The following is a 26,609-nucleotide window of genomic DNA, read 5'->3' as shown; positions in this document are numbered from 1 at the left end:
TTCAAAAAGTTGCAGATTATCTGTTTACAGATTCAAAAGTCATACCCTTTCAGTCTAAAACACCTATTATGGCAGAGGTAACAGCATAAAATGATTACCTGGAGCCAGGTAATAGACTTTCTATTCTTGCTTTTGAAATGTTTTCCCACTTTTTGTTACAGCACTCTTCTAGATCAGACATAAGAGTATGCCTCCTTGTATGCACTACATGTTTGAGATCTCCTTAGAGATTTTCAATAATATTCAAGGCTGGGGACTGTAAAAGACATTCCCAAACCTTAATCTTTCCTTCTTGTAAGAACTTTATAGTTGATTTGGGGGTATAATTCAGATTGTTGTCTTGCTGAAATATCCAATCTCTTCTCAGCTTCAATTTCTTCATGACTGTGGGACATTAACTTTTAGGATATGCCAAAATTTAATTGAATCCATTCTTCTTCCTACTCTCACAATATTTCCTGTGTCACTGTCTGCACACAACCCAAACAATATTTGAGCCATGCTTAACAATTGGTAAGTTATTCTTACCTTCAAATGCTTCACCCTTTTTCCTCTAAACATATCAAGTATGATTGTGGCTGAATCGTTCAATTGTTCAATCATTTCATTAGTCCAAAGCACCTTGTTCTGAAATGTTTCAGGCATATCAGCAATGTTATATAGTGATCCTGTAGACAACTACTCCAGCGTCTGCTAAACTTTTCAGCAGGTCATTTGCAGTAACCTATGGGTTCAGCTTCTGCAAAACAGTTTTCAATTCTAGTAGAAATTTTTCTTCCAGATCCTGCTTTGATTTTAAGAGTTCCATGTAACTCCTATGTCTTAGCAATGTTTTTCACAGCTGAAATTGTTAGCTGGAAGTTAAGAATATCCATTCCCCAGTGGATTGTCTTCTCCTGGCTAACTGTAGGCCTAACAAGTTAATCATCTTTGTCAGCCTCCCTTATTAATAACTGAATAATAATAATAATAATAATAATAATAATAATAATAAAGTAGTATTAAGTCAGTATTAAGTGACAAAAATTCTGCACCTGCCATATTCACTATTTTCTTACTCTGAATCTGTAACAACTGTGCCATAAATAGTAAGCATGCCTTCAAATATGTAGGAAGTCATCATGTTTAACTCTGTTCTCCGTAGAGGTGTGTCAGCTTCTGTTCTATTACATAGTGATTTATTGAAATATACATTAAGACCAAAAGTACCTGAACATTTGCATGCAACTGTATCATTTGGTTTTATTCCCATTGCAGCTTTTGATACTTACGTGGAGACATTTACTAGGCCTAATATAATTTACTTGAAAATCCTGAGTTCAGAAGAGAAAGGTTTTAGATTTTATATTATAGGAATATGCATCCTATTGACATTCTCTGTATCTCAAGGAACATGATTTCTATAACCCGTAGAGCACAAGAATGGATCATCTGGATCTCATGAGCACTGATGGACTCATTGGTGTCATCCTTGAGGCCAGCCAGATTCCCTTCCCTCACCTGTTTAATTTTTTAATGTTCTAGGTTGTTCTTTTTTTTAAAAGAAAAGCTGCCACCAGTTTCTTCTTTATGCACAGGACTAACCCTGTACTCCACAAAGGCCACACAGGTGTTCTTAAAATAAGTAGGATTGTGGGCGACTTCAGCCCATTCCTCTGCTCTATAATATGCTTATTTACCTAGTCAAAACAACAAAAGTAATCTGGAACAGTGAGGACCATCTTCAATAGCTAAAGCTGGGGGGGAGGGGAGCAGCCTTCTAGTAACCTTTGTTTGGCCACATCATACGGTTAGCATAACTGGCCAGCCAATATCTGGACCATCACATTGACAGCAGAGAATATTCTTCCAATAGAAGAGAATATATGTAGCTCAGGTTTGAACTGTGGAGTCCTTGGTGCTGTCTGAGCTTGGTTGTTTGCTTGCAGACATTTCATTATCATCAGTGAGAGTCTGATGATGTTACTCATGATGATGACTCACACTGATGATGTTACCTAGTTGGGTAATGAAATGTCTGCAAGCAAACAACCAAGCTCAGGGAGCACCAAGGACTCCACAGAGAGTATTCTATATCACTTTGTTGCTACCTTGTAAAAGTTTAACAGCCCAAATATGGTAGCTTGATTTCTTTTATTACTTTAATATATAGAAAAAAATGGTGAAAAAGATACAAAAAAGAAGAAATAAAAAGAAAAAACGTGAAAACACTTTATAATATATATGAAAAGAGCTTAGTTTTTAAAACAGCATTAAATCTTGACCATACAGAATATTATTGATTAGTCTTCCCATTACATTGATCAAGAACTACCTCAAAAAATAGAGAGTAAATACATCCATCCATCCCAAATTGTAAATCCAGGATGGAATTGTCTTTTCATCATAAAAGAGTAACCTTTTTTAATATGCTCCATCTCAGAAAATCCATATTTCTTCATATAGTGATAAATTCCCAGTTTTTATACAGATGTGCATACCCATCACTCTACTCTCTTTCAGGATAAGTAACATTATACAAATTACTGTACATAAACAGAATAATAACCAAAGAAATTAAAGACATGGGAAAGAAAAGGACAGCTAACTAAATCTAGTTTGCACTAACACCATTCAATATACCTTTTTGTATCTTTCTGTTCTTGCAATTCATCTTGCTTCCAACACATACCTGCACCACTTTATAACTGGTTTTTGTCCTTTAACTTTTTTGCCTCTCTCTTTTTGGAGATTTCCTCAACTCCCTCCAACCACAGCCTCATTCATTTTTCTCTTTCCTTCACTTTATTCTTCCATCATATAATTCCTTTGTGTTTCAGTCCTCATTCTTTCTCCTTATATGACCAAACCATCTCAAGGTACTTACTGTATTTTGTACTGGGTCAACATTCATTCATCACCCCTTCATTCTTGACCCTACCTCTTCTTGTTTTATCACACACAGTTAAGTACCCAATTCCCACTGCAGTTAACTTAATGTTTCTCTTGACAGAGCCCAAATCTCAATTTCATGTAACAAATCACTTAGGAATGAGATACTAAAAAAATAATCAAATGGGGAACAAGTCTGATGTGAAGCTGAATACACAGAGACACACACCCCACGCTGTGAAGGATTAATTGATGTACGGCCATCAAATTAAACTCCAGAATATCAGCCTATAACACTTTCCATGTACAGGAATTAAACTTAGCTGGAACAGTATTAATATATAAAAAGGATCTAAACTTGATTAAAGTTTCTAGCCATAATTATCTGATGCACAGATAAATTAAAAACATATTCAAAACACTTATGGAAAACATCAGGAGAGGGTTTAGTAGAACCATAATAATAAATGCAATAGAGTTAATAAAATATTTAATCACAAGTATTAAAAATATCCTTCTGGCTCAGTTATTTCTCATTCCATTGCAAATGTTGTAGACTTGTTAATCTAAAATATTCTATCCCTAGCAGATTTTGAATTTCCACTCACATATACTTGATATATACTTGTTCTTTTAGAATAAAGATCTTTCTCATGTAGGAAACATATAAGCTCCTTGTAAAACAAACTAACATCAATTTTTAAATTGCCTAATTTAGTAAGCATCTGTGTTCACCTAGAAGGATATCTAAGGCCTTTTACATTCTAAAGATGACATAAATGGAAAAAACCCTGCATATTAACAACCCAATATTTCAAGAATAAAAAAGGAAAAAGAATGTTCATTTAACGGAACAAACTTTTTAAAAACCAAAAAAATTGAAAAGCAACAGATTAAAAAAAAATTAACAAGGAAATAAAAGGCTTTAAAAGAAACAAAGGAAAAATGGAAAACAGAAGTTAAAAATGGAAAAAGAAAAAAAGAAAAAGAAAACTACTACTACTGGTGACTTCTGGCTGAGTTACATTGAAAATACAGCAGAACATATTCCCCCCGCCCCCAGTCATGGAGGAGTCCTGTCTCTCTCTAAAAAATATGAACTAAAATTAAATTCTGGAAAAGACTGCTGCTACTTTGCTTCAGGTGATCCCAGAACAAAAAACTTTTCTATACCTTCTAGCTCAAAAAGTTTATTTGGACTAATTATTTAAATTCTAATGCTGGAGTCTGGAAGAGTTCTTCATCAAGGGAGGGAGGGTATATGCAAAATCAAATCCAGTGATGGGTAAGCTGGTTTCCTTCCAAAAGTTTTGGATTTTGATTCAAACTAGACTCAACCAGCATGGCCAATGCAAGTGATTGTAAATTATAATCCAAAAAATCTGGGAAGTGTCAGATATGATGAACCTGCTGCTTTCATATTGCTTTTCCAGCCAAATCAAGGGAACTTAAACAGGCTTAATTCTGGCTAAAGTTACTCTAGGAGGCCCTGGCAACTGCAACCCAGGCCCTGGTCCTCTCCCAATTAGATTACTACAATACACTCTACACAGAGCTACTTTTGAAAACTACTTTGAAACTGCAGCTGGCCCAAAATGCATCAGCTTGCGTACTGGTGGATGAGATCCACTGTTCACATATTAACACCAACCCTTTACCAGAACACTTCCAGGTACAATTCAAAGTGCCAGTATAAGAATGACTTTAACCTTTAAAGCCCTACATAGCTTGGCATTGGGGTGCCTATAGGACCATTGACTTCAAGCAGCTCCTATCAATCTAGTCATGTATGGATGCTTAAGGTTCCTCCCCCATGTGAGACCCAGGAGAAATGCCTGGTTTTTAATCAATGAACCACCTCCCACCAAAAATTCAGATGGCTCTATCACTACTGATCTTTAAAAAAGCCTTAAAAACAATGTGGTTGAGAAGGGCATTTATTTAAGACCTGTCATCAATATGTTTATACTTTTTTTGGGTGATACAGTTTGACAGTTTTAAACATTATTATTATTTTTTGTTGTATTTCTATATTACTGTTACCTTTATTTTGATTTATTGTACACTGCCATGAGACTGGAGGCGTGGGTATGGGTGTAAATAAATACATAAATACTTGACTGGCAGTGATGCTGTCATAAAAATATGGAAAACCACCTTGTTTCATATATCAAACATCTGACTTCTTGCCTCTGGAGGTTCAAGCAATCCCCTTCCTCTTGGTACTTTGCACAGCTGTTAAAACAATACTATTCCACTGGGCTTTTGCCAAGGATTAAATGTTTCTGGTGGCCATCTAGAGGATTACTTATATGTCTTTCTTTTTACTTTTATTCTGTATTTTTATTCTGCTGTCCACCCAGAGATTGGGATGGCTTAGCAAAATGGTGAAACAAACAAAAACCTGCCCAATTTTTTCAACTCTTTTACTTGTAACACTGAGCACAAGGTTGATTATCCAGGGCTGTTTGAACTTTCACCTGACAGTATGTAAAGTACATGCTGCCCCCCCCCCCCGCTTCTTCAGTCATTTTGCATTTTTTAGTAGTCCTCAGACCAGCAGTTCTGAAATACTTTTTAAGAAATGAATTCTGAATTCACCTTGGCTATTTGGGCTGCAAAAATTCAGAAGATCATGTGATGACAGCAAAGAGCTAAAGAAACTAACACTTTGATGCTATCTGTTAGTCATCTGGAGTTTTACAACCACAAATACGGTAGCTCTAGGATAGGAAAAACAAAACTGAAAAGACATACTTGAGGACACCAAGTGGGTCGACATCATTCTCCTCCTCCTCCTCTTTTTCCTTTTTAGCATCTTGGCCTTTAAATGAACTGAACTGAGAAATGACATCAGGTATCTTTTCCTCTTTGAAAAAATCAAAGCTTTCAGTTTCTTCATCCTCTTCTTCCTTCTTGGGAAGGTTTTTACTCTTGACATCAATGACACTAGTGGATCTGGTTCCTGTAAAAAGAGGCAAAGAAAAACGAATGCAGTGGTTCAAAATAGACAACTATTATTTCTCTGCATCAGTATCACTAACTGCTAGCAGTATTCTTATACTGGATGAAAATGGGCGCTTATATGTGAAAAAAGTACATTTCTGCCCTCTATAAATAATTTGTGACAATAAATATATTTTACTTAGGGCACTTCCCAACTATAGTCTTCTATTTCCAAATCCCCCAGAAAACAATTTGAAACTAACATTCTCACATCCAGATAACATGGTACAATGGATTTGTAGCATTGTATTTGTAGGAAAGCAAACCAAAAGTATCATCCATGATATATCCGTGACAATTTTGGCATGAGAATTTAACATAGACTTTAAGCATAGGATGGAAAACACAGCTGATTTTGCAAAGTTCCAAGACCTGATCCATGGCCTATTTATTAAAATTCCACTCAGTGTAAGGAACATGTTTTTAATTTACCCAGAAATTCCAGCAACTCAGGGCTTGATGCTAGAGCCACATCTTTAGAAATCAATTTCATAATATCATTGAAGGCAACCCTTCGTTCCCGAATATCAGATTCTCCAACAAACAGCACTTTTCTTGGCAAGGGTGGCAGAGAGGTCTGTGGATAACGTGTGACAAGTTTTTGATAAAACTCATCAATATCGCTGTACTTCTTAGAAACCTGTAACGTAGGGAGAAAAATATTCATTCTTTAAGAGACAGGCATAAAGAAACATGTAACAGATCAGACTGACTAACCATTTTGAAAGAAAATATAGTAGTTTCCCACACATCATATAGGGGCAACTACTTTAGATCAGGATATGCATATTATTATTGTTGTTATTGTTGTTATTATCCTCCAAGGGCTACCAGGGAGGTGGCTGTAATGAGCAACTGGACAAAGGAGGGCCAATATTTTCAGCTTTTATTTTGATGGCCTTGGATAAATTACACAAATACGTGTGTTAAGTCTCTCCGAAATTTAATGGATCTCTTTTAGAGTTTATACCTTAAAACACACAGACAACTAGAAGTGCCAATTGATCTGTCAAATTTTGGTGGCCCAATTTTGTCTGTGGGTGACAAAAATAGATCTGTGGCATGACCTGTGGATTGTCATCCCTGCAGTATGTGAATTTAGTGATCCCCAGAATACTGGACCATTAATGTACTCAAAATGATTGCATTATCTGTTTAATATCTTTTATATCACTTTCCCGTGTTCAAAACAACTTGGAGTCAGAAGTTGAAAAACATCCTTAAAATTACAGTAAACAAAAAGCAGATATAAACATGTTTAAAAGGTGGGAAGAGGAGAAAATTTTTACAGAGGAAAGGCCTGGGAGAAATGCGTCTTCAGTAGGCATCTAAAAGACGTAATAGTAGATACTTCTAGATATTGGTGATGCGGTGGAGAAATTATTCTTAATATTGGTGGCATGGGAAGGGAACCATTCCAAAGAGTAGGTATCATTACAGAGAAAGTCCACATGCAAGTACAGTAAGATGATACTCTGTAAAAGAACATAACTCTATTTATGTCCCTGTGCTTATAGGAACAGGAGATGCTGTAAATGCACAATTAGACCTGGGTTCAAAACCTCCTTCAGCTATAGGTGTCTATAAAATAAAAAAATAATAATAATATAAACTTTAAAAAATAAAATAAAATAAAATAAACCTTCATTCTGGAAATCACCTACCTTATTTGCTATGGTAAAAAGCAAAACCAAAAAACCCTACAAAACTGTATTTATTTATCAAATTTGCCACCGCCCATCTCGTTGAAATGACTTTGGGCATTTTACAGCAAAGATAAAATTCATTAAAATACGAGAGAGAGAGAGAGAGAGATACATATACATACATGAACCTCCTGGAGTTTCTTCCATGCACAGTTCTCAAAACTCAATAGTACAATTTCCCACCATTTAAAGGCAGAAATACCTGAAAATGCTGGTCTTGACTATATAGATGACATGGATTCACCCACCAAGCTTCACTGTTGTAATTACTGTAGGCCGTTCCTTCTCCAAAATGTCAAAGGTGGCCCTCAGCCATGAGAACTTTGCCTATCATTTACATAATAGACGCATGCATGGTTAAGGGGAAGCAGAGCTCTTCCTACTACAAAATTAGCTGATAATATTTGTGTCTACCAGTCTGGAGCTTAATTTCCTGCCATTGCAGAAGACAGCTATAAGATAATTACACGTTTCATGACCATAATAACTTAATCTGCAACTGGCCTAGAATTTCTTTGCAAGATTTAAGTTATACAGAAACAAGGAAAGGATCAGTTCCAGACTTTCAACCAACTACAAGCAAGTCTGCCATAGTGTAAGTGTAAATACAGAGTAAGAGCCAGGCAGAGGTTCAGTAGGCAACAGGCTATTTGATGCCAGAGTGAAGGGTAAAAGAGAAAATCTGGGCAGAAACAGATAGGCAAAGCAGAAAATATGTAAAAACATGAGGAAGAAAAGGATTCAAAATAGTTCCCACTGGATCCCTCCAGAAAGATGGGGAAATGTGAACTGTTACCAACTCCATAAAGCAGAGACAGGCAATTCTTCTACAGCCCCTTTTTAATCTTATTTTTTCAAATTCTAAGAGCTAAGAGAGAGGTGATGGGGTGATCTGCTATCATCAGATGAACTAATATTTTCAGCCCCCCCCCTTTTTTTTGTATTGAAGAATTTGCTTCTCTTTTCAAAAGAAAGGATATCAGAGGTATAACAGACCTATTTGACTATTTTGTAAAGCATCATAGATTCACCAGGCTTGCCATGGAACTTCACTGGCAGAATCTTGGGGCTTCTGGGAGCTACAATAAAAGGGGGGCTAAGAAATCATGTGGGCTACCTACCCTTGCCACAAAATGTGGGTGACCTCCATTAAGCATCTCTTGGGCCCAGGAAGGAGAGTAAAAATGGAACTGATTACTGCCTCTGCATAGATCCTAGGTGGGGAACATGCTCTAGCAAACACTCTTCCGTCAAATTCCATCTCATATGGCATACTAAGAGCCAGAGTCAAGAGTTAGATGGAAGAAAAAGTGAATAATACAAAAGACTATATTCATAAATAAAATGAATCTTTTGCCTGTGACAGTGAGTGGTCAATCAGGTTTTTCAGAGTTCATAGAAGCTAACAAAAACTCCTTCTGCTCCTATTCTCAGTTGTTGGCAAGGGAGAAGCAGAATGAAATGAAGGAAAGGATAGGGTGGTACATACTTGCACATGTTGCAGGTTAGAAAAAAAATAACGATTGGCCAAAAGGCCATTTTCGCCTCAAAGACTGAAACCTAGCTTTACAAATAATTAAAGGATGGAATGGAAGGGATACTTACCAGCTTTGCTGACTACAGCAAGCTATGGGGGGGTTGCCTTGGAGGACAAGATTACATTACAAAGTTACCTTGACAGATTAAGGCCTGAGTCAATTCCAACAGGATTATGTTCAAGTGTGAGAAGTATAAAGCCCTGCATTTGGGTAGGATAAATTAAGTGCATAGGTACAGAACTGTAGAGGTGTGGCTTCGCAGTGATGTATATGAGAAGGATCACCAAGTGAACATGAGCAAGCAGGTAATTCAACAGCTGAAAAGGCTAATGCAAACTTGGCCTGTAGAAACAGAAGTGTTTCCATCCATCACAGGAGGTAGTTGTTTTATTGTACTCTGTCTTAGGAAGACTTACCTTGGAGTACTGTATTTAGTTCTGGGAACTGCACTTTAAAAGTGACATGAAGATGTTGGAGTGGGTTCAGAGAAGAACAACCAAGATGATAAGGGGTCTGGAAACCAAACTCTATAAGGAACAGTTAGATCAGGCACATTTAGCTTGCAAAAGGGAAGACTAAAGGGAGATATGACAGTGGTCTAGATAGATCTAAAAGACGTCACGTGTACCTGTTCCCTGCTGAAACTGAGCAGGATAAAAACCAGTGGTTTGAAATCTTTTTTAAACAAGGAGATGCAGGATGAATACTGAGGAATTTCCTGATAGTAAGAAGTGTTAAGCAGTAGGACTGCCTACCTAGAGCAGTGATGACTCCCCCACGCTGGGAGATTTCAAACAGAGGCTGGATGGCATTTGTTTGAGATGGTTTTATGGATTCCTACACTGAACAGGGAATTGGACCAGAGGCCAAGACCAGCCTTTCTTAACCTTTTTACCCTGGAGAACCCTTGAAATAATTTTCAGGTCTCAGGGACTCCTGCATAAAAATTGTTATACTTATAGCTCACGATACCTTAGCATGATAAGTAAGCTAAGTCTTAGTGAGTAAAAATTCCCTCCACTGTGAGTTCTAGTATTGTGTAGCACACAACGTTAAAAACATTTTTTTTTTCCCAATCATGATCTCTTGTGGAATCCTAGGGTTCTGCAGAACCCCTGTTGAGAAAGGCTGTCCAAAAGGGTCCCATTAAGCTAAGACATTGTTTGATTCTACTGCCTCTTTCTGGACTTGTGATCTGTTACTACTATTAACTCCAGCAATATTCACAAAGAATGCTCTGAATATAAAGCGTGCACTTTTTAAGAGGTTCCATTGTCAGTGTTTACAAGCTAACTGAAGAAGAAAAGCCATTTTGTGACTAAAAGGCAACTAAACAAGACTGAAAGCAAAGATAAACAGCATTTTAAACATTGCATTGAATCCTATGGTGTCCTATAGCTTAGAGCAGCATTCATATCCATTAGAGAGACAGAACAAACATCCAATCTTTGTTTCAAACGTGGAATAGTAGCTTGTTTGCAGAATTAAAACTTATTCTATCACACTGTAAACCTCTCTTTCACCTTCTGTTATAGGATAAACTTAAGTTACATACAAATATAGGAAGCCCTTTGGTTTCAAATGAGAGCAAAATCCTACACAACTGTCAGAGAAGTGTCAGCTGTTCTATCTAGCATGAAATCATTATTTCAGATTTCAAACTGACATCCTGCCAACATGACTAGAGTTTCAACAGTGTCTGAGTGCCCTCTACTGGAACTGCCCATGGCATACTAATCAAAAGAAAGGAAATCTCCTAGGCTTCTTCATTTTGCTATAGAAAATCCGGGCCATTCAAATTAATATCAAAGCATCTGAGCTGAGTAGCCACGCAGAAGATATTTATGGTCTGAGTGATGTTTCTCAAGCTCTGTACATCTGGAAGCCATTACATTACTCTGCAGTGTTGCAGTGTATTTTGCATTTTGGGATCTTGCGTTACTACTGAAGCGGCACTTGAGAAGTCCTTCCTAAGTTTTGGTTATCTGAAACAACGTAACTTCAATATTTCTCCAATTAAACAAAATAAAACCAACTCACATTGCTCATTAATTGGCGTAGGGAGGCATAGGACAAAACACAACCCCATAGGTTCCAACAGCAAGGACCCTGCTATCCCTTAAATGAGCTTTGAAAACATGGCTCTTTCCCCAGGCTCTGGGTTAGGCGGGGGGGGGGGTCCATCTGAATAGGATTGTGTTTAATATACTTATAGTATGATTGTTGCCCCATTCTGGTCCTCTTTTATTATTTTCTTTACTGATGAAATCTATCTGGGTTTTGTTTTTAATATGCACAGATTTATAATTTAAATTTGTAAGACAGCCCAGAGTTGCTGTGAGTTGGGCAACCTTATGACTTTAAATTATTAGTCTAACCTGCAGTTTCCAGATACAGTGGGATTTAGTGCAAACTGCAAGAAGATATCACTGTAGAGGGTCTCACGCGTTCCCTGGACTGTCTTTTCAAAAGAGTATGATGGGCCACTGATTTCTCAACCCTCAATGATTGACGACTTAATGCAATGAAAAGAATACTTTTGGAGGAATTAGTAAGTGATTTTGAGAACAGGGGCTGGGAACTTATGGCAACTGCTGGAAAACTATCAACAAATACTGAATACAAAATATTAAAGATGGCTTTCTACACTCTTCCTGCATTCTGGTTGGCTAAACTCCCTGAATTCTTAGCAATGGCCACGTTGGCTGGGGAATTTTAAAAGTCCAAACAGCTGGAGGACTCCCAAGTTAGGGAAAGTTAACTTTGATCTTTTAGTTGACTTAATTGTTACAGCATCTACTATGTAAAGAATAACACTGAGTCAGCTTTAACTCTTACACTGGGATTTAAAATTTTGGACTTAATCTTACAGGATTGAGTATTCCTCCAACCAAAATCCTTTCACATAGAATGCAAGATATCAGAGAAAACTCCTGTTCCCCCAACAATATTCCAGGTAATAGAACATCTAGTCATCATATGCTGGCTGATATAATCCAGATCCAATTTTATCCTTTTGTTAAGAACTGGACCAAGATCTGATACCATAATGGAAAGTTCTACTCTTCTCCAGAGATGGCACCAGCCATGTGCATCTTTTGGATGGTCTTCATGGGGAAGGACTTTTGGTGGCACTGCCATGAGCTATGAAGTTTCAAAAATCATGAATAGCTTTATTCTTATTCTCTCCCACCCACAAATAGGTAAATGATCTTACTAGATTTGGGGTTTGTATTTTATTTCTTTTTTCCCCCCTTTAATTTGTTTTCTTTTTTCTTGGTCTGTATTATTTAGTATTTTTTAAAGTATGTTGTCTGGAATGAAATAAGTTTGGTTTCCCACTGTTATGATGTGTACTCTTTGTAAAATTCAGTACAAAATACACTTTAAAATTATTTTGTTACCATAAACTGAACGTTGTCTTCAGGTTTGTGCTTGGCAGATTTGAATGCAGCCAGTTGGGTAACTACTAAAATATTATATTCCACATGCCCAGACATCATTTTTCCTCGTATTTCTTGGTACTCTGGGACTGACAGATCTATCCCTGTATGGCCATTCTGAAGAGGTCTGCAAAGGTAAAAACAGGAATTTCAAAGATGTTGAAATCTTTGAGACACTGTAAGATACACTCTTAATGCTGACACCAGTTTTTGGCTCATAGGTACTCAGAGCTCAGGGGGGAAATGAGATATTAGCATTTGGAAGTAAAAACTACCACGATAAACTGGGAGAGTTGTGTAATCCAAGCCGATTTTAAGAGAGGAAGGGAGAAAGAGAAAACGTGAGGCTATTTTACACAAGACGAAAGTTAGTCTCTTTGGTGCTCCATGATAATACAAAAATGATACTTTCTCCAAATACAAAGCATCTGATTTATAAGAAAAGATATCTGACAGGTGTCTAAATAATTTCAGTTTCACAGCCACCAGGGAAGGTAGGTCATACTAAGGGATAGCGATGCCTCTGTGATCATTCTTTCTTTTCGCAGAATCAGTATGTGGGAACATAGCTGCACACGTGGAAGCATTCAGTATAAACTAAGTAGCAGGAACTGTCCAGCAACAGATATACACCAGTTCACAAACTGTAATGGCAACAACAACAACAACAACAAATCAGAATATAGTAAGAAGTATTATCAAGGGAAACCTAAGATTTGTTTTTGATGCACAACCCCAGTTCTTTACCTTCTTCAGCACACTTTGCCTATCATTGACGTGCCCATTTTTGATGGTCTCTTGCCTGCGTGTTAAGCAAGAAACCATTCAACACTAGCTTAATTCAATAAATATTATTTTAACTTCATCGTCATCATATTTATTTCGGACACTGACCAATAAAAATAGATACAATAAAACAGACAACAATATTACCCCTTTCATCAATAACTACTAGCAACCATTTGTGGGCGAAGCTTACACATTATGTAGCAAAATTTTGCAACTTTTAAAGAAATAGCTTAATCTGGCTGTATATTGTGCTCTTGTTTTATTGTCTTGTTTAATAGGAGCTTCTTTTATTTTTACTGTTTTAAGAAAGACATTGTTGGCTTGGGTACCCCATTCTGGACTCCTTTGGGAAGAATAACACTAGTTGCAATAATTCAAATTTTAATAAGTATCCTTATTTATGCTATCTTACACAGAAGATAAGGGTATGATTTTTTGATTAAGTCAATTCTCACTTCTATAGCCTTTGGTATATTATGGGAGTTTCTATTGAGCCAGGTGCATTGAATCTGACCCCAAGTGATAAGTCAGATTTCTATCCCCCCTCATCAAGCAGAGATAGACTGCTTATGGGCCAGAGGCAAGTTCCCAGTCTGTTTTTGCACCCCCAAAATCACATTTGCTGAAATTCAGTGGTAAAACACCAAATAACAATAGCACATTTTATGTTTTTTTCTTTTTACAAAATAAGGAGGAAAAGGACAACATGATGCAACCAGTCCTCTCCCCTATGAGTAGGATCTGATCAGAAGAAGACCATTGGGTCAGGTAGACAGCAGGAGGAAGGAAAGGTGTGTTATACCACCTAGCAGCCTGCTCATTCATTTGCCTCCCTGCCCTGCTCTCTGAAAAAAACAGTGTTTACAAGTTCACTGATGGAATGCTGAAACAGTGGAGATTTTTTAAATCCATTCTACCAGTTTCCCTTCCTAGGTCAGGTGACAGAAATAATGGCAAAATGCTGATGTTTTCTTTTTCTTTTTTTTAGCCAGTCTACCAGTGGACCCATCAGATGGGAAGGGGTGGAGCATGATGGGAATCAATAAAAGGGGGCTCCTACAAAAGATCTCATCAGTCCTCAATAACCCAGCCACTGAAAGGAAAATAATCGGTGCTTGGTTCCCTGGTATGGGTGGGAGGGATAAAGAAGCACAGAAGTCATCCAACTGGGGACTATGGTAAGCCAAGTTTGGACAGAATACCATTGCCAAGGTGGAAAAGAGGCCTAAAATCCAGAAAGGACATTTTTAAGCTGGCTGCCTTTACAGCCACTTTATGCACAAGAGTCAGTCAGCTTATGGCTGCAGTAGAGAAAAACCCCAAGACTGGGAAGGCCCAGGTTTCAATCCACCTTCAGCTACAGAGACTCATTAGCTGACTTTCTATTAGCAGTCTCTCTCTTTCAGCTCAATCTACCCCATAGGGTTACTGTTGTGACGATAAAATAAAAGGGCATCCTCATGAAAGCTGCCTTGAACTCCTGCAGAAGAAGTGGGATATAAATCTGCTAAATAAATACATGCATGCATTTTAAAAAGAAAACAAAATAACAGGATAAGTTATTCTCTGTGATTGCAGATCCCGTAGGGCCCCTTGGTTAATAGCTGGGCTCAGGGAAATGAAACGACACAAGAGATGCCTAGAGTGCCACTGGAGGAAGACGAGGGATAAAGCTGACTGGGCACAGGTACAAGCCTGTATTAGGACTTACCTTGTGGCGGTAAGAGCAGCATAGCACGCTTACTTCTCTACTTTTATTGCATCTGCAGATGGCCGGCCAGCAGCCCTCTTTCGGGTGACCAGGGCCCTCCTGGGTAAGTGGGGGCCGGGTAAGCCCTTGCAGGGTCGCTACGAGGACTATCCTAGGGATCTGTCAGATACAGCCTTTACTTTGTTCAGAGTTCGACTCTGGCTGGGCAGATCCAGTGGATGTGACTAAGGCACATCCTAGCTCGGTTATCTGGGAAGAGTTTGAGCTGGTCAATCCGGGTCCTTACTGCTGTGAGCTCTGCCACCTATGCTCTGGACTCATGCCCTTCCTGGCTGGTTAAGGCCTCCCGGGAGGTAGCATGTGGTTGGGTCCAAGCAGTAGTAAATGCCTCCTTGTGGGAAGAGGTAGTTCCACCAGCTTTGAAAGAGGCGGTGGTTTGCCCCTCCTCAAAAGGCCATCCTTGGACCCTACGGTTTTGGATAACTTCCATTCAGTCTCCAACCTTCCCTTTTTAGGGAAGCTTTTTGAGAGGGTGGCGAGCTCCCAGCTACAGAGGGCCTTGAGTGAAACAGATTATCTGGGACAGGGTTTCTCGGAGAGGCAGAGGCAGAGGCAGAGGCAGAGGCAGAGGCAGAGGCAGAGGCAGAGGAAAAGGAAAAGGAAAAGGAAAAGGAAAAGGAAAAGGAAAAGGAAAAGGAAAAGGAAAAGGAAAAGGAAAAGGAAAAGGAAGACTTGCCAAGGTTGATCCTATGACCTTTCCCAACTCAGGAGTCAAGATTGAGATACATTTGATCAACTTTGTGTAAAAGTAGTATAAGGATATAAACTGTTTTGAGTGCACAGCCTGATCCCTAGATTTCTTAATATTTATTATTATTATCAGGTTGTTGAGACAGACATGATTCAGAACTATTTCATATAAGTCTGTTTCTAGGATGTATATTTGTTATGGTCGCTTGAAATCATAACGTATTGCACGATCTTGTTTTTTTAAATGGAAATAATTATTTTAGAAGTCATAAGGGATAACCCATCAACCATGTATCTGCATTATACAAGAGAGGCCAATGTTCATTTTTGGGCTGACTCCCTTCTGAACATTCATTAAATAAGGAACTGAGAATCAGTAACTAATGTTACTTTCTTAAATCACTTCTCAAGCACAAACTACATGTTTACCTTCAAGATCCTGCATCCCTCCACATCCACATGTTTTCTGATGCATGACACCTCCTCTCCCTCTATGGATGTTGTCATTTGGACTGTGAAGTTCTGTTTTCCACAATGCCTGCATGTTTTGTACTTCAGTACATATATTTCACAACTAAGCCTCTTTCATACCAACCTGGCTAGTACTTGGGCGGGAAGTAGAAAAACATTTCAGAATATGCCGTGGCAACCTTTGTCCATGCTGTTGCCAAGATCACTGGCAAACTTGATTTGTCCGTTTACGTCACCAGGAGTTTGACCTGAGGGCATCTTCATCTTAAGCCTAAGCACATGTAAACAAGTCATCTATATTCTCCGCTCCCTTACCAATTTTCCCTCTTCCCCCTTGAGGCACTGCAAGCAGAAATTCCCTTTTGCTTTACACTACAGCAAATACTGATGGCAGTACAGTATAAGTAGTCATGAGGACAGGATGCCTGTAAATTACTCTGCTAACATGAATTTCCTATTCATTTTTGTCAGTGTTACAAGCAGTGCAGATACAGTATGCATAAACGCCAGCTCAGAGGTTTAGTAGAGTTGGTTTCCACATACAGACTATAAGTTTGCAACACCATACAGGAAGTCGTTTGAAGGAATCAAGTAACTGACAGCTGGGAAGGGGAACCCCTGGCCCTACAAATATTGCCCAGCTTTAAGCCCCATCATCAGTCCAATGGGGAGGGATGCTGGGCACTGTAGTTCAGCAACCAGGGAAACGGTTTCCTTAAAAGGGATATACAGTATATATTGCGCAAAGGCTTGTCTTCCTTCATTTTTTTTTTTTTTTAAGAAGCAGGCCTACGTAAGCTTTTGGATGGAAGAACGGCATGGCCGTGACGGGTAGAAAAACAGCTCCGAGCGGACTTAGCAAAGCCAGCCTCGCGGAGGGGAGGGGAGGGGAGGGGAGGCAGGGGATTTGCGGGAAAGGGAAACGGGCCCGGGGGGCGCCCCAGCAGGCACGGCGGGCGGGCGGGCAAGGGAGAGAGGGAGGGAACCGCAGGAGCAGCTCCTCTTAGCAGCGAAAGGAAGAGGCCCCAAAGGGGCGGGAAGCGCCCCGCCGCGGCAGCAAGGAATGCAAGGCGGGGCGGGCGAGGAGGCTTTTCCTGGGGTGGGAAAGTAGGGCCCGTGGAGCCCCTCCGCCGCCCAGGGAGGAGGTGGTTTGATCCTCTCCGACTCAGCTGAGCCGCCCCCTCTTGGTTTCGGTCAGCTGTTCCCAGGGGCGGTGCCAGGCCGGGGAGGTGCATTTGATGGGCAAAGGTGGTCCTGCGTTGGCATGGGCGCACTCTCCGAGTCGCCCCTCTCTCTCTCTCTCTCTCTCCCTCCCCCCCCTGCCGCCCGCCTCGAAAGAAGCGGGAGCAAGCCCTCCCGAAAAGCGTTGGGAGCGGGGAAGGCGATGCAACTGGGCGCGTCCTCACCTCGTGGTGACGAATACGGTAGGCCCCGGGCCGTGTTGCATGGTGCTCTCCCCTCCTTGGCTCCTGGTCTGCCAGGCAACGCGCACGATTTCCCCTGCTCTGCGGTGCAGCTGCTTCTGGTGCAAGCCTGGGAAGGAGATCCCGGAAGAAATGACACAATCCCTTCCGTCTGTCTTTTCCAAACTATTGGCTGCAGAGTCCCGTTTTTGACTCCGTGCCCTGCTTTCTGCCCGCTGAGTACGGGCCAACCAATTAAAAGTTGGCAGGGTTAAAAGAGAACATTCGTAGTCGGCAGGATTCGAACCTGCGCGGGGAGACCCCAATGGATTTCTAGTCCATCGCCTTAACCACTCGGCCACGACTACTCCTGGTGGTGGAAGCTTTCTAAGCAAACATTTTTAAATTCCTCCTTCTCTTCGGGAATCGATGTTTGTATCGGGAAAGGAAGGAGAGAAACGCATAGAACAAAAGGCAGCCAGTGAATGAATGAATGAAATTTGTATGGACGTGGCATAAACCAAGATGGTTTGCAAGGCTAGAAAAGTATGGAGAAGTATAGGGAATGGGGTTGGTGTCTGGATTTAACTGTATTTCCTTTTCCTATTTCATGCCTTTAAGTTATGTCACTTAGTAATTCATTCAGCTTTTCTGTGCTTTGCATGGCATTACTTATTTCCAAAGGTAATAGGCTATTTTGAATGGCATGATCAGAATGTATGAAAATATATGCATTCCTCTAAACATTACACATTTTAATCATTAATACCTAGTGACTGCATTGTAAAACTAATGCTATTTCCCTTCATTGAAAAATAATATCAGACCTTTTCTCATAGAAAGTATATGATCCTTATAGGTATTCTCCTTTGCCATTCCTGAGGAAAGATCTGACTGCAGGGCAGTTGGCCTCCTTTGCCTCAAGCAGCAAAGTTTCTTAAGCCGTTTCAATGAAGTGTTATGACCACTTCATTGAAAAAGTACCATTAACTTCTGACAACCTGAGGGCTTTTTCTTCATGCTGGAGTACATGAAATCAGGCTGAATTGATTCAGCTGGGACAGAGGATTCCATTGATTTAATTCAGCTTTGATACCACCTAACTCCAACCAACTCTGGGCAGTTCAAAAATGTAAAAAAGCCTATAACATTAGTAATAACCAGATGGCAGAACCAGTCAACAAGACAAGCATGACACACACACCCCAGGGGCTCCAACAACCCTAGCCCAAAGCCTGGGAGAACAGGTCTTCAAGGCCTCCTAGATCTCAGGGGCCACCTCATTCCGGAGGGTAGGCGCTACAACAGAGAAGGCATATTTCCAGGGTCCCAATAATTGGCACTGCTTGATCGAAGGGACCCAGAATGTGCCAACCCTGTCAGATTGAACCAGCTAGCCTGATACCATGGGAAATAGGCAGTCCCTCAAGTAAGCAGGCCCTATGCCATGTAGAGCTTTATAAGTCATTACAGTATCTTGAATCACATCCAGAAGCAAACTGGCAATCAGTGCAGCTCTCAAAGCAGGCACATCATATGGGCATACTGAGCCATGACCATCACTGCATTCTGGACCATCTGAAGCTTCCAAGTTTATTTGTTTATTTAAAAGGTTTGTATGGCCACCCATCTTAGAGCACAACTCTGGGCAGCTCACAACCACAATAAAACTATGAAAACCATAAACTAAAACCCCAGGGCCTCAACCGTCCCCCCAGGGTGTCCCAACAGCCATCCATGGGCTTCCACCACTCTACTCTTTATAGCCTTCTGGAAGGTTAGAATACTGGGGGCCTGCTGGATTGCCAGGAGGAAGGTGTTCTATTACGTAGGGGCAGCCACGGAAAAGGCACACTTCTGAGGTTCCACTAGATGTCAATATTTCAGGGAAGGGACCTGGAATGTGGCTACCCAATCCAATCTACTGGAATGGGACAGGCAGATACCCTCCGGGAGAAGCTGTCTTCAAGGGCAGTTCCATGTAGTGATGAAGCCATGAGATGCCTAGGATGTCATTGTCTGAAGGTCCTCCTGATATAGGAAAGGGCAAAACTAGTGCACCAGATGAAGCTGTCCAAAGGTCTTCCTAGCCACAGCTGACACCTGCACATCAAATAATAGCTACAAATCAAGGAGGGCCCTCAAACTGTATGCCATTCTTGAATGGGAAAGTGCTACCCCATCCAAGGTTAGAGATGGATTATCCTCAAATCTAGGAGGCCTTAACACCCACAGCCATTTGGCCTTGGTAGGATTGAGTCAGAGACGGTTCTTCCCTATCCAAAGCCGCAGAGCCTCCAGGCAGTGGAACAGCCTCAACAGCCTCACACGGCTGGCCTGGAGTCAAAAAATATAATTAGATATCATCAATGTACCGATGATACCAAACCCCAAACCAGTGGATGACCTCACCCAGTGGTTTCATGTAGATGTTGAATAAAAGGGGGGAGAGAGTCAAGCCCTGTGGCACCCCATAGAGGAGGGGCCTAGGGAGCAGCCTTTCCCCTCCAACTACCACAACTGAAACTGGCCCCAGAGGATAGAAGAGAACCACCATAAAATGGTGCTTCCTATCCTTAACTTCCAGAGCCAGCCCAGAAGGATACTGTGGTCAGCTACTGAAAAATCAAGGGGCATGAAGATGGACGCATCACCTCCATCCCAGCTCTGCCACAGATCATCTACAAACATAACTAAAGCTGGCTTAGTATTAAATTCTGTCCTGAAATCCAACTGAAATGGGTCGAGATGATCTGCTTCTTCCAGGATTCTCATCAACTGCAAACTGACCACCTTCCCAACAATGTTCCCTAAAAAAGGAAGGATGAAGACAGGACAATAGCTGTCTAAAAGTGATGGGTCCAAGGACAGCCTCTTAAAGAAGGGTGCAATTAGTCCCTGAAAAGAGAATATTCATATTGACATTGTTGGCAAAAACACAACACTTCGTAAAAGACATTTTCTTATAATGTGTAATAATCAAGTGATATAGTGAAGTTAATGGCTTGAATTTAAATCTTCTCTTAAATATACTGTATTAACACCCTTCTGATTATTATATTTCAATAGATGTAAGATTAAGTCTCACTTTAAAAAAACAGATGAGTCATCCTACTGATATCTGATTTCACCTTCATGACATATGAGTGAGGTGTCTTATTTGAAGACAATCATTATTGTTGCTCTTAAGCATAATCCTTCTCACAGGGTAACTCTTAAGATTGGCTGGTATGCACAGAAATTAAGGCCTTCTGGGTGCTGTGAATTGTGCCAAGCCTCTTTTATGCATGCCTTAATCAAGTAATAAAGGCCTTTCTTTGTAAAACTGCCTTCAGTTGATTTTATAATTAGCTTGTGTGTCAAATGAAGGTTGTTATGCCTTCTTGCTTGTACACCACTTTGTGAGAGCAGAGCTCTGAGACAGCAGGAAGAAATTCTTTTTTAAAACAATAATCCTATGCATGACAGGTATTCAGATTTCTTAACATAAATTTCCTTATCCACAGTCTGGACAAATTTTCATTTAGATACATATAAGAGGTAACACTAAACTCTAATTCGTTGCTGCAGCCACAGTGGGCATCTGGATTTTTGCAGCCCTTATCTAGTAGCCCTAATCTAGAATGAATCCAAAAGTTCTGTTTTGTTAGGAAAATATCAGACTTTAATAATATATGAAAGCCCACCTAACAACCACCAAAGCAGAAATGAAGAGGTTTAAATCAAAATGCTGAGCTCTTTAAAAAAAAATGGAAGAAAGCAAGCTACAGAAAGCTAGTGAAAAACCTTGCCAAAACTGGCTGCTAGTAATTTCCTTTGCTGGCATTTTATCAGAGAAGCTCACATGAAGAATTCTTCCATTATTTCTCCTCCTGAAAACTTCTTTGCCTTTTTCTCCCTTTCTCCTATTGTCTCTTCTGTGCAGAATATGAGTTTGGATAGAAAGAAGCTACTTTTTCAGTGTTACGCAAAGTAATGGCATAAAGTGAGGACCTAATTGCAGCGGTCTTATTTCTTCTTCCCAGCATGTCTTGCAAGAGCCTTAGTCTTATCCAATCTGATCTTAACTCTGTTCCTAGTCTGAACCAACTGCTTGTCTGGATGCTCTCATTCATTCTATCTAACAATGCATACGCTGCTAAAGATGCAAATTAAGCATCAGCAAAAGCTCTTTCCCCCCATTCTGGATTTTACCCATTTTGTCTGATAATGAAATCTTGAAAACTAAAAAGTTTACAACTGTAACAGTTGCAATGGAATCAAGTGGCCTTCTACATTTAATTTTTAATCATCATCATAATAACCACACCAATAAAACTAAGAATAAAAGTATGGCCTCGGTTTATTTTTTTCACTATCACCAAGATAGCCATTACTTAACATTTTTAAAAAGTTTTTTCCATATTGTTCACCTGGATTTTTGTTGTTAAAAAAATTCTGCTTAGTTATTATATCTCCCAATTCATCACAAGAATTTCTTCTTTTCTGCCTGATTTCTAGGCCCTAAAGAACAATTAAACAGAGAATCTGTGGGTATACTTTAATGGATGGTCTGTAACCAACTCTGCACAGAAGATATGATTGGAAATGCAATATTAAAAACAACAACAGAAAACAACCGGTTTTTCCTTAGGGCTGCAGTCCTGTCTGAGAAATATGTCCCACTGGCTTCCATGATATATATATTTCTGGAATTTTACCTTGTAAGACCCAGAGGTTAAACAAATATTGGAAGTATTTTCAAAGAACTGATACATCACATACTTTACAGGTAGATACTGGATAGGTACATCTGGAATTTCAGGAATACAGCAAAAAGCATTCATTTGCTTGGGTTTCATCAGAATCTTTAACCATTAGAAAAATAAGGGTGTACTTGTGAAATAGCATTGTTTGCTATAATATATAGGAATGTCCAGTCAACTAAGTATTCATAATAATATGCTCGGTTATAAAGACAATTATATTTCTAACAATGGATGATCTCCAGCCCAGTCCAGTCCAGTCCAGTATAGTAAATTAGAAATGATATTAACTGTGTACTTACATCAAACCAAACTAGTCTATTCTACCTGTACAATGATTGTTTATTCTTTACAAGGAATAGATCTGGAAGATGCAATAGACAGTATGAGACACCAGATGATGCTGTTTTACAGTACATGAATAAAGCCAAACTTCTGTCTGTGATCTTTTGCATCAACTCTGCCAATCAAGAGCAAGCCATTTATATTCGGAAGTTCTCTTGGTCGACGTGTGTGGAAAAGTTTCATGCAAGTTGTTTTCTGTAGACTTCTCCAATGTAATGAAAGACTTGCCTTCTTCATCAGGTTAGTGAAGCGGCAAAGTTACATTGCCACTGAACTTCCAGGCTATGATATCACTTTCGAACAGCACATGGGTCATACTGAATTTCTAACTTTGACAAAATCCACCAATAATCGTTATCACCCATAGTTTAGCACATACAGTTTCCATTCAGATTCTCCCTTCACTTCAAAACAAAACACATTTTAAAATTCAAGGATTGGGCAAACATAGCAGGATCTTTTCTCCAACATCTATCAGTCAATTACCTTCCCCAAGGCTTACACATAACATCTGGTCATCGGAGGTGCACAGGCTTTTCTTCAGAAAGACAGCTCCTAGCGCTGACTGTCAAAAGATTTTGAATCTTCCCCTTCTTGGCGGATTGGTGGAGACCTTGCTAGTCAGCAGGATAGTATGTTTACTACTGAATCAACGTACTATCCGGCTAACTAGTAAGGTCTCCACCAATCCGCCAAGAAGGGGAAGATTTATTCTGGGAAAAAAAGATGGCAGAACATTATGGATGTTCACAATATCCTAAGCTGATTAAATCCACAGATGTTGCATTAAAAAAAAAAACCTTTTGTTGTTTTTAATTTCCAAAAGTAGATGACCAACAATAATGTGCTTCTTCTCCTTCTCAGCAAGCTTGAGACCATCTTTGATACAATCTGGTACAATCTAGCATTACTTCTGTGCCTAATTCTAATTTGTATGCTTGGAACTCCTTAGTTCCATCTAAGAATATATTATTTTTATAGGTAAGGCTTAAGTGCTATCACCATTACCATCTTTCCCCTTTTATTTCAAATACCTTGTTGAAGATTTTCTGGAAGCTCAAAAATTTGCAACTATTATATAAACCATAAATTAGCCTAAAAATGTACTGCCTCGCTCTTTTTCTCAAAGTCAACAAAACAACATAACAGTACTGTCACTGTACTTTTTAAAAAAAAATTGCACAAATATACACAATGGTGCAGTATGGAAATTATAGTGATGGATTTGAATGAGGGAGACTCAGATTCAAGCCCAAGTTTTTCTTGGGCCTCTGAGAATCATTTTTCTGTACTGTTCCGTCTTGCTCCCACCCATCCATTCAGGTCTCCTAGCAGAACATTTTTTCCCCTGAATCACATTCCTTCAGAAGGATGTGCAACATTCCAGCACCTTCTAAAGACAACAATTAATACTCAGTGGCTAATTTATAGCTTTTAACACTTGTAAAGATCAATAGAAATCAATACATTTGTATTACCATCTGAAACAGCTTGGCATTCAGATAGGAAACAGATTTAGAAACTGTATTGTGTGAGTTGAGGGCAGCTGTCAAGGAGCCCCTGCCCTCTTGGAATGAGTAGATCATCCTACTCCAGGCACTAGAGATCTAGTGTGGTCTGGACAGCCAGTGTGGGCCAGCAGTTAAAATCTTAGTAGGGAGACTAAGTGTTTCTACTGGGGGAGGTGGGGGCGAAGATTAAGCCCTACTGAATTTATATAACCCAAAGGCACACCAATAACAAGCAATGGCAAGGAGTGAGGATAATACACTGAAATTGAAAGCCTTCTGTTCAATTCCATCCTGTTTGAAGACTAATAGGAAGAAAGCGAAGTGATTGCTCATCTGTTGCAGAGTATTCCAGAGGATGTGTAAGTCTGGAAAGAAGGACCTGGGCACAGGCTTGGTAGCCCATGGAGCTACAGCTGGGGGGTGTTTGCCTATAAATAATTAAGGACAGGTGTAGGGGATTAAGACTTTGATTGGCACATCCCTTGGAGTAGAAAGGGGGGGTCGTACTTAGTTGGAACGCAGCTCTGATTGTTGGCAAGTTCAGATGAGTCAAAAAGAAACATCATACTCTTTTTTAATGTGAGCAGACTAATATATGTGGAGGTTTTGAAAAGAAAACAAGCAGCAGCTTTTCATCTCTCATTTCTTCTATGGCAGTCTGCTAATTGGGTCTCTGAAAAGGGGTAAATCCAAAGAAGTGGTTTGCCAATAAAATAGTATCTGTGCAGAAATAAAAATAAATGCTTGCATTTTAACTGAAAGAAACAAACCAACGATCTCTCCAAGGAAGAGGAGCTGGGAGAGGGAGACTTGCTTGGGGAATTTTTAAAACACTGCAGCAAAGATCCTGCAGTTGACTAGACCAGGCAGGATGGATGGAAATTCAAGGAAACTGAAAAGGGGTTTTGACAAAGCTGCAATGTAGAATAGATGGGGCAAACTGCATTTGGAGGTTTCTTGGTAGGCACTGTGGGACAAAGGCGGCCAAATGTTCAATTGTAACGTGCATCTCTTGGAACTGAAAGGCTGAGGATGGAAGGGGCTGGCTGTCAGCATAATATTCCATTGGAATCCATGGAACATGGAGTAAAAAATGTGTATGCCATATATCATGTAGCGACAAAGTGCTTCCTCAATACAGTAATTAGCTGGCAGACATCCATTACTCAAGGCTTAGGTAGCAATGCTTTCCAGGCAGGAAGTCCAAAGTCAATTCTTTAGCCTCTCCACTGGAAAAGATGTTTAGATAGATGCTTTCTACTTAGATACTACTGGGGAGTGCAGGCAATCCTAGGACTAACACACCAGTGGCTTGACTCAGAATAAGATGACTTCATATATTTATGTAACACAAATGTAATATAGAGCACTCTTTGTGCTTGATTTCAAAGGTGCAGCTAATGCTGAACACATCAGTCAGGTTGCGCAGTGGTGGCTACTGGCTATGTACATTATGTACCTTTGTAGAAATAACTGCACCACTGCCAATTAGCTATCTCATAAGGTTGAAGGTTTGGATTATGACAGACAAGATCTTACCAACTTGTAATTAGGATACCTGTCAACTTTCACTGTTATAGATCTGGTTGGTCAAACAGATCTTCAGGGATATAAGAAGAAACACTGAATGCTCTTGCAGGATCATTTGCAGGCTTTCTCTGTGGTGGCACATCAGCTCTGGATCCTTCTCTCTGAAATGTGGGAGGTGTTTACTATAACATCTTTTTAGGGGTCTGTGGAAAATTTACCTCTTCACCCAAGGTTTCCCAACATGAATTTTGAGGAAAAGCATCACTCCTAACTTTTTAATAAATATGTTTTACGTGTATTTTATTTTTCATTTTCTCATAAATCACTTTGAGATACTTCAACATAGTGGGGAGCATATAAATAAAAACCAGGCTGTTTGATCAACAGGGATGCTCTTGACTGGCATGGGTCTTCATTCATAAAGTATCAGAATCATAGAGTAAGATGAGACAATGGCTAATAGGATACAGGTGTTTAAGGTCAGAACATTCCGGAGGAATGACTAACATTTGGTCTGTTTGCTTCAAGGCCTACAGCCCATTGTTAAACTCCTCTTACTCTGTCTCTTAATGTTCAGCCCAAATCTACCTTCTGGTAATTTGAGACCCTTAAATCTGGTCCCCCTGCCACCCCCCCCCCACTTGAGTGCTGGAAAACATTTTTTGTGTGTGTGACAACTGTTTGTTTTTGCAGATGTAACCCTAACCCTGCACAAATGTGCTGTATCGCAATGGCCAAAAAAAGGAGAGCTGGCACACTAATTTCCCCTTATCGTCTTAAAATGGCAGTC

At 39.8% G+C, this 26,609-nt stretch overlaps 1 protein-coding gene and 1 non-coding gene across 3 annotated transcripts in view; both read right to left on the bottom strand.

The window, feature by feature from the left end:
• HS1BP3 (HCLS1 binding protein 3) overlaps window positions 1–17,936 on the bottom strand; it is a 48,966-nt gene extending 31,030 nt beyond the window's left edge. Inside the window, exons 1-5 of one of the 2 annotated variants that reach the window (XM_007437651.3) lie at window positions 17,692–17,935; window positions 16,410–16,556; window positions 12,526–12,691; window positions 6,310–6,517; window positions 5,629–5,836 (exon numbers count right to left, since the gene is read on the bottom strand). In XM_007437651.3, the coding sequence (XP_007437713.1) occupies window positions 5,629–5,836; window positions 6,310–6,517; window positions 12,526–12,624 (515 nt within the window). In that variant the 5' untranslated portion in view covers window positions 12,625–12,691; window positions 16,410–16,556; window positions 17,692–17,935. Of the gene's footprint in view, window positions 1–5,628; window positions 5,837–6,309; window positions 6,518–12,525; window positions 12,692–16,409; window positions 16,557–17,691 lie in introns of both variants that reach the window. The other variant, XM_007437650.4, reaches the window with a different exon arrangement.
• A 38-nt stretch (window positions 17,937–17,974) lies between these two features.
• Window positions 17,975–18,056, bottom strand: TRNAS-AGA (transfer RNA serine (anticodon AGA)). Its single transcript has one exon. It is a non-coding gene; the product is annotated as a tRNA-Ser (tRNA).
• Window positions 18,057–26,609: the final 8,553 nt, after the last annotated feature.

Source organism: Python bivittatus, unplaced genomic scaffold, assembly GCF_059951505.1.
Source record: "Python bivittatus isolate LINGU-HERP-01145 unplaced genomic scaffold, Pbiv_v1 ctg000020_np1212, whole genome shotgun sequence".
Lineage (NCBI taxonomy): Eukaryota > Metazoa > Chordata > Lepidosauria > Squamata > Pythonidae > Python > Python bivittatus.
This window is presented reverse-complemented; position numbering and strand designations above follow the sequence as displayed.